Source organism: Hipposideros armiger, unplaced genomic scaffold (assembly GCF_001890085.2).
Source record: "Hipposideros armiger isolate ML-2016 unplaced genomic scaffold, ASM189008v1 scaffold_258, whole genome shotgun sequence".
Classification (NCBI taxonomy): Eukaryota; Metazoa; Chordata; class Mammalia; order Chiroptera; family Hipposideridae; genus Hipposideros; species Hipposideros armiger.
This window is the reverse complement of record NW_017731608.1, coordinates 2,302,298-2,316,277: the sequence shown is the minus strand read 5'-3', so window position 1 is coordinate 2,316,277 and position 13,980 is coordinate 2,302,298. Positions and strand designations below refer to the sequence as shown.

Sequence of the window (13,980 nt, the reverse complement as noted above, 5' to 3'; positions counted from 1 at the left end):
TGGGACGCCAGAGGGCCCCAGTTCGGATCCCACATACTTGGACCAGTGAAGCAACGTCCTCCACAACTAGACTGAAGAACAAAACGACAGCAACTTGTCTGTTCCCCTTCCCCCAATTCTCCAGCGCTGTTCCTATCCCCCAATTCCCAAATAAAAATCTTTAAAAAAAAAAAAGAAAAGAAAAATATCCATGATTTTGTAAGAGGAAAAAAAATCACAGGGCAGCATTTTATATAAAACAGGTTTCTATTTTAAAAAAACATTCCGTGTGTGTGTGTGTGTGTGTGTGTGTGTGTGTGTGTGTGTGTGTGTGTACACACTGTATATAAAGAAACCTATGAAGATGTAACCAAACTGAAAAGGAGAAAAATAGAATCTATTTAATTCTGTATTATCAGATTTTTTAATATCAACAGGTTTATATTTTTAAAATATAAAAAAGGGACGTGAAAAGAATCTGTAGGCACGTGTAAGATTCCTGCGTTTCCCAAAAGAGGATAAAAGATTGAGAACTACTACTCTAGAATTATAGCAGGAAAAAGAAACTGTCTCTTCTGACCAAAACAGGAGGGAAATTCCACTCTTTCCATCACACCAGTCACCCCAAAGCACAAGATGTACCCAGGCCTCTAGAACATTCCCTGCTGGACTCAAAAACAGAGCACATATTCAGAGTTCTAAATTGGTGCAGGGCGACAGCCTGATCCAAAATTAATATTCTGCTCTCATCCTCGCCAAGGCACATTCACCCTACAGCTTGGAGAAAGGCTATTTCCCAATACATTTGTGAAGACCATGCCTCGAAAACAATGTTTATTGGGAACATTTCAGGGAAGGCCAAATCCAACAGTCTTACATAAATGACACTGTAGATACTAGGTATTCATTTTCTCAACTGGTCACCACTGTCCTGTAGCTACGATAATCGGCATCCTTCAACATTCGCAAGGCTGGGTGAGGACACGTTGCTGTATTGATGCTTAAAGCAGCATTATGCTACTTTACATCATTAATATTTTATTAAGGCCATTTCATTAGCTTATTTTAAGGATGGTAACAGCTTCTTAGCAACAGGGAGTGAACAATGCTAGTTTTATGAGCTTAAAATCCAGATGCCAAAGTTCAGAGACCTGCTAAGATTATTTGGTGAAGCGGGTAAGAATCCTGATACTGTCTAGGTTTGTAGCTCCATTGCTGATATCGGTACTACGTGTCACTATATTGTGTAGTTCAACCCCATGTCAGTTTAGGATCTAAAAGAAATCAAGTGTTATGTCATAGCCCAGAGCAGAAAGATCTGGAAGGGTGAAATAGTTTAACACAAGTGTGTAACACGGTGCAATCTTTTAAAAACGGACGGGAAGAGTGGACTGTCAAACACAGATGTTGATCTCACCTCTGTTTGCACCATTAAAGGCCTGTGCATTCGAAGGTCATACACTATCCCGTACACATCCACAGTGTTCTCATTCTCTATCTGATAGATAAGACGATCAATGGCAATGAAAGTGCCAGTCCTTCCAACCCCCGCACTGAAAGAAAGAGGAAAGGAACATGTCACCATTTACCTCTACTGTACAACTCACACATCGCCCTATTTCTGCATATATATCTTGCTTTCCTCCACTATCAGGCTTGCAGGGCAATGCCCAGGATCATAAAACATTTGTTCAATTGAAACCTCAGCAAGTCACACTGCACTAGCTTGGGACTGGGGTCCAAGTCCTAAAGTTCCTTCGGAGTCAAATGCCACAGATAAAAAACACCTTGCTAGAGCTTCTTGAACCCCAGTCCCATTCAGGTTGCCACCATAAACTAGGATGAAAAGTTTCATCAATTTATTCCCCATATGGCAGCAAAGCCCCTCTTTTCTCCTGTCTTAAATTAATTCCTTTAGCTTTAGAGCTTACTGTTCTAGAGGAAGGAGTGGCAAATTTTTTCTGTGAAGAGCCAGACAGTAAATATCTTCAGCTTTGCAGACCAAATGGTCTCTTCCTGCCATTGTAACATTAAAGTAACTATAAGACAACATGTAAACAAATGAGCATGGCCATGTTTCAATAAAACTTTATTCACAAAAATAGGCAACCAAATATACTGTGGTGATGGTTTCATGGGTATATACTTATCCCCAAATTCATCAAGTGGCATATATTAATTTATGGACAGTTTTTGTATGCCAAAAAAATGTTTTAAATAAATAAAACAACTAGAACTACATGTTTCGACATTGTTAAATAACAAACTAACAGGCTGAATGAAGAAAGCAGGTTGCAGGATGATGTATCCATGATGAAATCTGGTAAAAGTTTAAAGCAATATAAAACCATAGAATATATGTATGTAATAAAAATAAAAGCATGCAAGGGAATGACGCAGATCAGCTTTAGAACCACGTTCATCTGTGTAAGAACGGGACAGGAGACTGGTAAGTAGCGACTTTATGTCCATAACGTATCATTAACAAAAAGAAAGCATATACAGTATGTTATGCTTTTATTAAATTGTTATTCTCTATATTTTTGTAAGGTTGAAATATTTTACAAGAAAATGTTATAAATAAGAAATAAATTAAAATACATTATGGTTTAAAAAAAAAAAAAATACAGGCGACTACCAGATCTGGCCTACACACTGTGCATTGCTAACCCCTGTCTCAGGGCTTAGGGAATAAGTCCACGGTCCCTTATCCAAACCTTTCTTGAATCTGTAAATGCCTACTGCATTCAATCCCATACCTTGCTTTTCAAAAGTGTCCATATTTATAACTGCATTGGAAGCCTGTCACACAGACTTCCCACCATCTGCCTACCTGCAATGCACCAGAACTGGCGATTCAGGGGGACACTGCTTCATGTAGTCACAAACAAGATACCGGAAGTTGATGAGCAGGTCTGTGGTGTCAGGAACGCCGTGGTCAGGCCAGGAGGTGAAGTGGAACTGTCGCAGAGGGTGACTCTCACTTGTCTGGTTCTAAAAGCCAAAAAAAAAGGTGAGATCTGGAGAGGAAGGCTGCCTCACCACATCAGATAGACGACTGAAATCAAGCAGTGCCTGAATGCTGAACTGTACCAGATAGCTGAAAGGCAGCTAAACAGGAAAGGTTACAACTAAAAATTAGAATTTTACTTTGGTGCAACAGCTCATAAAGTGTTTGCATGGACTTCGATGTGCTCACCAAATCTTCACAACATGCCCAAGCAGGAGGGTTTATTATCCCCCTTTAAAGACAAGGGAGAAAAGGTTCCAGGAAGAAAGGTGACTTCCCCAACACTCAGTCCAGATGGAAAAGTCCTTCATCCTCTGATTTTGAGTTCAAGACCTCTTCCCTTTTCCACCTGTTTTCTGCCAATAGTGTGCTCACATTCTTACACCCACACCCCCTTAGAGCTTCATGAAACCCATCCCTAAGCCTACCTGGGAATGTCACTGACCACAAATAAATTTACACAAACACAAGCATGGGGCAAGAACTGCCTCATAACTCACATGTCTTCCAGAGCATCTAATAAAGTGATAGGCAACTAGCAAGCACCTAGGAAATATTTAGAATTGTAGGCATTTGAGAAACGACCCTCCCCCTCCCCCAAAAAAAGAATCTATTTCAACATCCGACGGACGATAGACAGCGGACCTTGTTATAACTGTTAGTTATTACACGGACTGGTTTCCCACCATGGACTGAAGCATGTACCTTTAATTATCCAAGCTCCATCCAGGCTGGGCCATTCCTGGCCCTGATTCCACTGGACGCGTTATGCCCACAGCTGGGCACTGCCCTCACCCGTGTACACACACCTACATCTGGACTGCAGGCATTTCCGTCTTCTTTATGACAGCTACCCTTGAAAGCTTACTTACTTGTATAAATGCATATACATTATAAAAGCAGTGCATTCCCATTATTCAAAATGTGGAAAACAGTAAGGAAAAAAGGCAGGGAGAGGGGAGAGAGTACTGTGAAGTCTCATGACGCACAAACATAACATTCACAAATTTAACCAAGAGTATTCACTCAAAGAAAGAAGCCCGCCATGAGAGGTAAGAGAGGAGAAAGTCAGACTTTCCAGTACAATCTCTGCAGAGGAATGACGAGGCCCAGGTTAGGGAATGATGGTCCACGGAAATGTCTAGCACTGTCTGTTATGTTCCCGCTTTTCAAGTGGAAAACATACTCATGCATTTTCTGTAATTAAAAAGTAATATTTTACTAAATGCCATGTGAAACCCTGGAGGGGATCCTGGAACAAGAAAAGGCTTTAGTGGGAAAATGGGAGATCCAAATAAAGTCTGGTGTTTAGTTATTATTAAAAGATAATAATAGTAATAATATTTTTTAAATGATGTGGACAATTCTACCCATGATTCTCTTCCACAAGGGTGAACCCCAAGCAGGGAAAGCCGCCAAGGATAAGTCCGTCCATTTAACATGGGTGAAATCTACAGAAATAATTGTGACGTTTTAAAGAATTCTGAACTATCGTGGATTGCATTATTTATGCGGCCAATTCAGTGCATGGTAAGAGCTTTGACTGCACCTCCAGGAGAGGAGTTGAAATTTTAATTGAGGCCAGAGGCACTGAGACACAGCAATTAGTAAAGAGATAATACGTAATACTTAATATACTGCACTGCATCCATGACTTAAAGAATCTTCAAGGATAATTCTCATAAACTAGAACCTAACCCACCAACCCCCCACTCGATTCAACTCCACGGAATCTGCTTCCGGGCTTTCCCTTTATCCACTATTCATAATATGCATAAGACTTTATCTCCTAGTATAATTCACTTAATTGCATTCTAACATCTCCTCATGGTAATTGTGTAGTCTAACAGTTAGCTCTCATTGAACAAGGACGCAGTGACTAGTAGCCTCAAGTTTAGTGATCCAATCTCCAAAAGCTGGATATTTGCATGGATTCCAAATCTTCCCCCCATTACCAATAACACTGAGATTCATCTTTATGAATGATAAGCCTTCTTCTCCTATAGTTCAGATTATTTCTTTGGGACAGATTCTCAAACTTAGAATCACCATATCAAAGGGGAATGGATATTTTCTTTGAAGCCCTTGACATAAACTGCAAAGGGTTATACCAATTTACACGCCCATCAAAAGTTATCAGTGGCCCTTCCTGACACTGCTTCTACTTTTCAACATCCTTAAAGAAAGAGAAAGGGCACGTAGACTGACTTCTTAGAGCCCCTACACAATATAATTGGATTTGTTTTCATAACTTTGGAGGGCAAAGTTATGAAAGTTACATGCCATGCCATGGAATCCTATTAATGAAACTGTTGTCATCAACAGCTCCCAACAGCTAATGGTAACTCCTGACATCGTATTTCCAACCAAATAATCCCAAAGGGCCTTGGTTTAACAAAAACTCTATAAGCAAGTCACCCAGAAGTGGGAGGAAAGGAGCTACTGACGCAGAGCCATGCTTTTCAGGTTCATGTTACTCAACAATAACTTAGGGATTTCTCCTTAAGAAAGTAAAACTGGGGGCCAGCCTAGTGGCTCAGTTGGTTAAGAGCTTGCTCACGAGAGCAAGCTCTGAGCAACAGGGTTGCAGGTTCGATTCCCACATGGGCCAGTGAGCTGCGCCTGAGCTGAGCTGCTGCTGAGCTGCCAGCAGGTGGCAGGATGGTTCAGCTGGTGAAAGCACGTGCTCCTAACAACAAGGTTGCCTGGTCGAGATGGTCGGCTATGGCTGCCCACAACTAAGACTGAACTCGGCACCTTGAGCTGAGCTGCTGCCTGGATGGCTCAGTGGATAGAACCTGTGCTCTTAACAACAAGGCTGCCGGCTCAACTCCCACATGGGATGGTGGCTCCACCCACCCTCACCTAACTGAACACAGGGCCTTGAGCTGAGCAGCGTGACTGAACTTGGAGCTGAGCCAGCTGCATCCTCCACAACTAAGATTGAAGGACAACAACTTGGCTGTTCCCTTTCCCCAATTCCCCAACACTGTTCCCCTCCCCCATTAAAATAAAGGAAAAAAGGGGAAAAAAAAGAAAGTAAAGCTAAAGGGCTGCTTTAGAGTATATATAAAGATGAATTGTTTTATTCTGTAAAGAAGAAAGCCAAAATAATTTTTCTGGTGCATAAAAAAAAAAAAAAGATTGGTTAATATCAACCTGAAAAGTATCACCCTAAAAGTTAATATGTGGTAATTTTATGAGACCTCATCATCTTGACCTCGTACTTACATTTTTCACTGTAAAGTCTCTGATGGTCCATTCAGGAAGAACAATTTCTGACGTCATTGCCACAGTTATGGCCCCGTAGTCGTGAGACTGCTTGGAAGGCCAGTACTCTTCGCATTTGGTCTAGAATGAAATTGCATTTTTATACAAAAACTCAGATCACACCATCTGAGGCCATCACAAAAGCCTCCCAAGGGAGACCAGATATTGACAACTGGCGTTTAGGGACTAAATCAGTCCTTTGGTTGGGTTCTGTTTGACCCTTAAAATTGGTTTTTTATTTGTTACCAACTCTTTTTAAATTGAGATGTTTTCATAAAAACCCAGATTTCTAGCTTCTCTTAAAAAATCAGATCTGGCCAACACTGAGCCCCCATTTCTACATGAAAATTGACTGAATGCTGAACAGCAGCTGTTCCTTCACAAAAGACACAGTCGCACCCAGCTCCCTTTGGCCCTACAGCAGCCCCTCCACAACTCTCCCCTGCACTAAACCTCTCTGATTGACCCATAACCCCGTGCAGGTAGAAAAAAGGAGAACTTTCCCCAATACTTTCAGACACACGCTAACTGCAGTACAAATACAGACACCATTAAAGAGGACCAAATTAAGTCATTTGGGGTCTGATTTTTATAAAGTCGGTGGGCAAATGTGGACAGAAATAAAAATCAGGAAACAACTGCTCGCTGAGAATATCTGCATTCCCATTTGGCGAATGACTTAAAGCACGCACATGCGTGTGCACGCACACACACACATGCCCTCTCACACAACCTTGCCTGGTATGCTCTACTACAGGTGGTCCCCAAACCTAGTTGGTTATCTGATTCACCTGGGAGGTTTGTTTTGCTTTAAAAACACATATCTGGGTCCCACGTCCAGAGATTCTGACTTAGGCTGCGGATCTGTATTTTTCAAAAGGTCCCACTCTGTGACCACTGCTCAAAGAAAGAACACAGGACTGGGACACACACTGACATGCAGCTGATGTCCAGCTCAGCCTCTTAACCAGCTGGACTTCTGTTGCCACCTGTGGGCAAGTCCCTAAGCCCTCTGAGCCTCAGTTTCCCCATCAACAAATTACAATAACACCTCACAGGGTTGTTACAGGAAAGAACACATATGGAGTATATAGTGCAGAAAATACACCAGCTCCCTTCGCCTTTCACCCAGAGTCAGTATCAACCACTTCTCTCCCAACTTAAGATGAACAAGGACCCATCTAAATCCCTCCTCGTGTTCTCCATTAACTATACTACGTCATTTTCATTGGTCTATAAGAATGTTCCATGCGCGAGACCCCGGGCTGAACAGTACCATAAAGTTTATTTGCATTCATAATGCATGTTCTTCCGTTTGCAATAACGGCCTGCTCTCGTGATGCAAGAAGGGGGTGCAGAGCCCAACCTTCTGTATCACAAGAAACGTGAAGATAGGAACCATCTCTCACTGTTCCCTGTTACCTCTCCTTTCCCCATTCCTAGCCCTGAAACACAAGACCTCACACATACTTGGGGCTGGAAACTCAGGTGGTCAATTAGAGTGAAACAAAGAACATTAAAAGAAATGACGCCTGACAGGTTTCCACTGTCACCTAGGACGCGCTACTCCAGGCGTGCAGCCTGGAGCGGCAGAAGCAGCAGCCCCGGGGAACCGTCAGAAAGGCAGTTCCTGGGTCCCGACTCAGACCTTCTGAATGACAAACACTACCAGGTGATTCGGATGCATGTTCAAGTCTGAGAGCCACCGGCTTAGGGCCTCGAGTCCTTGCCTACTCATCAACGAATGAACCTACCTACAAACCTATTCACAGAGCAACATGAGGTCCTGCTCCTCAGAAACAGAATTTCTGAATTTAGCATGTGTTTTCCAACACTCCTCAGATGCATTTATGGAAACCTGGGATTTTATCACTAGAAGGAAATCTTATCTTTCATGGAAGTGGCTGGAGGATTTCAGGACATCAAGGGGAGAAGAGAATGCGGAGGCTTATCTGGGGATAAGTCTGAGATTTTGCGTCAAGAAAGGGTTCCAGCGCTAAAAACCAAGTTTGAAAATCACCGAGTGGGTCGAGTACCCCATCTCACAGAAGAAGAAGCTGGTTGCGTAGCAACAGGATGGGCTTTGCCCATTCACAGAGCCGACGGAGGGCCAAGCTGGGAATTTCTCCACACACAAACCCAGCTCCTGCTATTAACCAACTGCAGCAGCAGTGACTTCACAAATAGAGAACTGTGATATTTGTCAACAAAGGAAGGTAATGATAAAATGGGGTTTTTTTAAAGACTTTTTTTTTTTAACTTTTCACTTAGAGGAGAAAAAGACAGAAAACAAGTTTCTAGAATAGAAGTGCTAATGTTTGGATGTTTGGGGGTGTTGTGTTTTTTTTGAAGACAAATGGTTTTTAAGATACCCTTCCACCACAGTAAAAATAAATATGAATGAATTTAAGAGTAATTTTTACAAAGATACTTACCCTTCCCTGTTCAACACATTTGGTCAACATAACAATGGTATACACATTTTTCTCCCAAACCATACGCCAGAAATCTTTCAAAGTGTTGGGTAAAGGTCCTTGGGTGGCAATAAAATCTTTCTTGGAGTAGTAGCCCTAAAAACGGAAAGCAACACACACTCAATGGCAAAGACACAGAAAGAGGAGCTCTGAAGATTTCATCCCAGCCAGCCAACGCTATGAGACCATCCCCCACGTACCGGCATGTAGTTGGCGTTGATGTAGTCATCAGTGGAATGGGTATGGACTGAAAGTTTGACACGGGAAATATCATCTGTGAAAACAAAGAAGGTCCCCCTTAGAAGTTAATATTCCAAGAGAGTTGCATACAATTAAAAAGAAGAAGAAAAGGATCAACACAGGGGCTTCTGTCACACGTTGAAGGTGCACAGGCTGGCATTTTACATACATGACCGTATTTAATCCTCACAGTCACCCTATGTGACCATGGCACAGAGAAGTTAGGTGATTACCTGGCAGAGCTAGTAAGTGGCAGAGTCAAGGATCGAACCCAGGCAATCGAGCACCAGCTCTTAACCACTTTGTCCGATGAAACAAACACACAGCTATTAGCAGCTTTGGGTGTGAGCCATGAGCCAGGCAATGCCCTAAGCAATCTCACTTATTCCTCAGAGCCACCCTGCAAGCTTTTATGCCCATGTTACAGATGAGGAAACTGAGGGTCTGGGAGATTAAGTGACTTCTCCAACCACTTCCACCTGGTGACTGGCAGTCATAATTCAACTCTAGTGCCCTTTCCACCATGGCTGGGTAGAGACCCAGGTTAACCTTTTTTTTCTTTTTTCTTCTTAGTTTCAGGTGCACAAAACAACATAGTGATTAAACATTTATATACCTCATGAAGTAATAACCCCAATAAGTCTTTTACCCATCTGACATTGTACATAGCTATTAGAGTACTATTGACTATATTCCCTATGCTGTACTATATATCCCTGTCACTATTTTTTTTAACTATAGTTGACATTCAATATTATTTTATATTAGTTTCGGATGTACAGTGTAGTGGTTAGACATTTATATAATTTATGAAGTCATCTCATACTTTCTCTATTCTCATAAAAATGTTTTTATAAAATGACAGTACCAAATTCAAGAATAAATTGAATGTATCAGACTACTATGGGTGAGAGGGTCTAAAACACAAAATTCTAATATTGTCTACAAATTGTCATCTTAAAAACACACATACGAATTTGGTCCACTCAAGAAATAAAATAATATCCTTAGACCCACATGTCAGGCTGAGCTGTAGGCAGCACGACCTATCTTTGACTGTACACTCTCTCACCCTCCCCTGGACAAAATATATAACAGTTCTAAACCCAGTTACCAACGTGAGTTTCAGCCTAAACTCTCCCAATAAAAACAATACCCGAATTCTGGATCTGAAACTTTCCACAGACAGTCATGAGAGCAGGCCAATAATCCCGAGTTAACCCAGAAGGGCAGGTCCCACCAGCCTCATTTTAAAAGCATTTCTCTCAGAACGTGGGTCAGTGTCTGCCGTCAATACAAGAGTAGAAAATGAAGAGAAGGGACCCACCAGGAGCTAGAAAGTCCTGAATCTAAACAGAAGGTAACATGTGAGGCCAGGAGAAGAGAAAAACCAGCTCCAAATAATAAAAAAGACAATGTTTCTAAATATCCTAGTGTAAAAATCATCAGGAGAGCCTATAAATTTCAGCTGAATAGAACACAGCTGCGATCCACTGATCTTCCTGTGTCTGAATCCCCACCTAAAAGAAAATCTACAAAGAACTTTCTATGGAGGAGGGTTTACATTTCATCTCAATGGATGCTGTAATATATCATTCTCATTTTAAACTCTTTGTTATGCCTGTAGGTTAGAGCTGCAGGCATTGTTAATTCTTAAAACAGGAGTGAATCCAAATATAACTCGTATTTCGCTGTGCAGTGTACTCAGCCCATCAGAGACGTGTCTGGACAAGTAGAAAGTGTTACTCCCCACCTGTCCTCCTGTTTCTTCATTCCAGAACTAAATTAACTGAAATAAAGGGGCTGAGAGATAGAGGGGTTAACAGTACATGCTCTGGCCTTGTCCCTGAATGAAACTGACAGACCTGGTCTAAGCGTGGTCCTGCCATGACGATCTGTGTGACTTTGGACAAGTCACTTAGTCACTCTGTGCCTCATTTTCCCTACTTCATAAGGTTGTCGTGAGGATTGGATTCAATGGAATGTGCCTACATACAGAGCTTAGCACACAGTAGGTGACTAACGAATGACTGTGGAAGTGGCTGGTTATATCTTGGTTCCCTCCCCTCTACTAATAGAGCGGCAATGGCTAGTGACAAAAAAAGGGAAGATCACGAGGGAAAACAACTTACAGGGCAGAACATTATTATAGCGATTCTTTGCTCTATTCTCAGCCAGTTCCGCTGCATATTTAGGTTGATTAATTCCAACAAGCTTCAGATCCTGAAAACAAAACAAATGAGTTGTTCATTTAGTTTAGTGTTCAAATACTATTTATACTGAGCACAGAGCAGGACAGAGTAAATTGGAATGCAACATGACGACTCTAGCTAACACTGTAGTGTTATCTATATCATATATGCCCTATATGAGATTTAGGAAAGTTGTTAAGAGAGTAAACTTAGTTCTCAGCACAAGAAAAAAAAATTTTCTATTTTTTTCTTTCTTTTTATTACATCTATATAAGAAGATGGACGTGAGCCAAACCTATTGAGGTAATCATTTCACAATATATATAAGTCAAACTATCGTGCTGTATGCCTTAAACTTATACAGTGATGTGTGTCATTTATTTCTCAGTAAAATGGGGGGGGGGATAAATAAATATATTCCATTTATTGTTTGTAATTGTACCTTAATAAAACTGTTTTTTTTTAAAGGGGGAAATGCAGAGATGTTATGAGTTAAATTATATTCCCCAAAAGATACGTTGATATTCTAAACTGCAGTACCTGTGAATGCAATCTTATTTGGAACTACGGTCTTTGCAGATGGAATCAAGATAAGATGAAGTCATACTGGGGCAGTGCGGGCCCTCAATCCACTGTGACTGATGCCCTTTTATAAGAGAACAGCTGCAGAGCCAGACACACAAGGGGAGCCAGATAAACGAAGGTGGAGGCAGGTATCGGAGTTATGCTGCCACAAGTCAAGAATGCCTGGGCTTCTAGAAACTGGATGAAGCAAAGCAGAATCCTCCCCCAGAGGCTTCGGAGGGAGCATGGCCCTGCCCAACACGCTGACTTGGGACTTCTGGCCTCCATCTGTGAGAGAACAATTGTCTGTTGTTTTTAAGCCACCCAGTTTGTGGTACTTGGTTATGCAGACCTCGGAAAATAATTCAGAGGTTAAAAGAAAAAAGACAATCCACGCCTTCGAGGAGCTTATGACCTGGGACAGAGGAGTAGACAGACATAATTAATGTTACAACAAGGCAGAATTAAATAAGCGCAGGGTATCGGTAGCCAGCACCATGGCACAGGAGAAGCAGGCATGGAGACACAGAAATCAAATCCTCCGAAAGGCATCAGAAAAAAACACACAGAGGAGGTGGCCACTGAGCTGGGCTTTGAGTTGTGTAGTAGGTTGAATGGTGGACCCCAAACACACCTCCACGTCCTAACTCCTGCAACCTGTGAATGTGAACTTATTTGCAAAACAGGGCTTTGCGGGCGTAATGAATTAGAACCTTGAGATGTCATCTTCGCGGATTATCCAGGTGGGCCCTAAATCCAAAAACAGTGTCCTTATACCAGTCACACGAAAGTGGGGCACAGGAAGGAGGAGGAGGAAACGGGCAGAAACTAGGGTGACGCAGCCCTAAGCCAGGGAATCTCTGGAGCCACCCGAATCTGCAAGAGGCAACGAGGAATTCTCCCCCCAGAGGCTTTGGAGGGAGCACAGCTCAGCTGACATCTTGATTTTGCACCTGGTTTGGCCTCCAGATCTGTGAGAGAATACGTTTCTCTCTTTTAAAGCCACCCATTTGTGGTCATTTGTTTTGGCAGCCACAGGACACCAATACAAATGGAGCGTAGGCTCCCTCCAAAGCCTCTGGGGGGAGAATTCCTTGATTCCTCGTTGCCTCTTGCAGATTCGGGTGGCTCCAGAGATTCCCAGCTCATACAGCCTCCTAATCACGCTAGATAATAGCCCTGTTACTTGAATTCACAGTTTCTATACAGTTCTGCATAATCTTCAGGTATGAGCAAGATTAAACATATAATCCACTGGAATCGAAGGTCCATCTAAGTGTTCACAGCCAACACGGTTAACAGTGTGACCCCAGGGGACACGGAAGAGCCTCTTGCCCCTCTAAGAGGGTCGCCTCTTACCAAGAGCTTCACCATAAAACAAAAATGGGCAGTTTTCCAACTTTCCGGAAAAACATAAAGCAGTGAAAAACATAATATTTACAACCACGTACTTCATATTCTTCTGCGAACCCACAATTGGAGTCAGCTTGCTGTTTCTTAAAGTAGGACTCAAAATTCTCCACTCTGATTAACTTGGATCTAAGAAAACAAAACAATGTATTGGGATTTTTTACATTCAGTTAATTCACACTCAGCATAAAAAAGCACAAGTTAAAAAAAAAAAAGCAAAGTGCTTACTCACTTTTTAGGTCTTCATCATAGAAAGGGAAAGAAAAAAACAAGCAATTAGAAAAAAATGACTCAACCATGCCTCTGAAGATGACAGTAAACATTTTCCCAAAAGACGAGAAACTATAGTATAATTTTGGGGGGAAGAGGAAGTTGGGGAGGGGTCGTATAACGTTATTTACAAAACTCTGAAACGTGCATCGGGAAATCCGACTTCTAGAACCTGTGATTGACTTTGTAACTTTGAGCAAGTTCTCTGCTCCTAGATCTTGGTGATCTTTTTTTAAATCACAAAATATATATGTATTGGTGAATTATTGGTAGAATACTGCAAGTGTGGTTCTACTTGCCACGGCAGAACATGGCAGGAAGCTAGCTCACTGCAGGAGACCAATAAACACAGACTCCTTGCAGAACAACAAAGCTAGCAAGGGCTTCTAGATGATCATGGCCAAACGTGTCAATCAGGAAAAATGATAGCAAGTTCCATCAAAAATTCTCTAGATAGGGCCAGCCGAGTGGCACGATGGTTAAGAACTCGCTTGGGATGCCAGAGGGCCCCGGTTCGGATCCCACATATGAGGGCCAGTGACACTGCCCTCCACAGCTAAGATGCTGAACA

The 13,980-nt window shown here is 42.0% G+C and overlaps 1 protein-coding gene across 4 annotated transcripts in view; it reads right to left on the bottom strand.

Moving 5' to 3' along the window:
* The window catches only part of PTPRJ (protein tyrosine phosphatase receptor type J), a 181,084-nt gene that overhangs the window by 3,098 nt on the left and 164,006 nt on the right, over positions 1-13,980 (bottom strand). For all 4 annotated transcript variants that reach the window (XM_019656471.1, XM_019656470.1, XM_019656473.1 and 1 more), the window contains 8 exons: positions 13,372-13,380; positions 13,181-13,268; positions 11,106-11,196; positions 8,934-9,007; positions 8,695-8,829; positions 6,221-6,340; positions 2,813-2,973; positions 1,397-1,532 (listed from right to left, as the gene is read on the bottom strand). In XM_019656471.1, the coding sequence (XP_019512016.1) occupies positions 1,397-1,532; positions 2,813-2,973; positions 6,221-6,340; positions 8,695-8,829; positions 8,934-9,007; positions 11,106-11,196; positions 13,181-13,268; positions 13,372-13,380 (814 nt within the window). The remainder of the gene's footprint in view (positions 1-1,396; positions 1,533-2,812; positions 2,974-6,220; positions 6,341-8,694; positions 8,830-8,933; positions 9,008-11,105; positions 11,197-13,180; positions 13,269-13,371; positions 13,381-13,980) is intronic.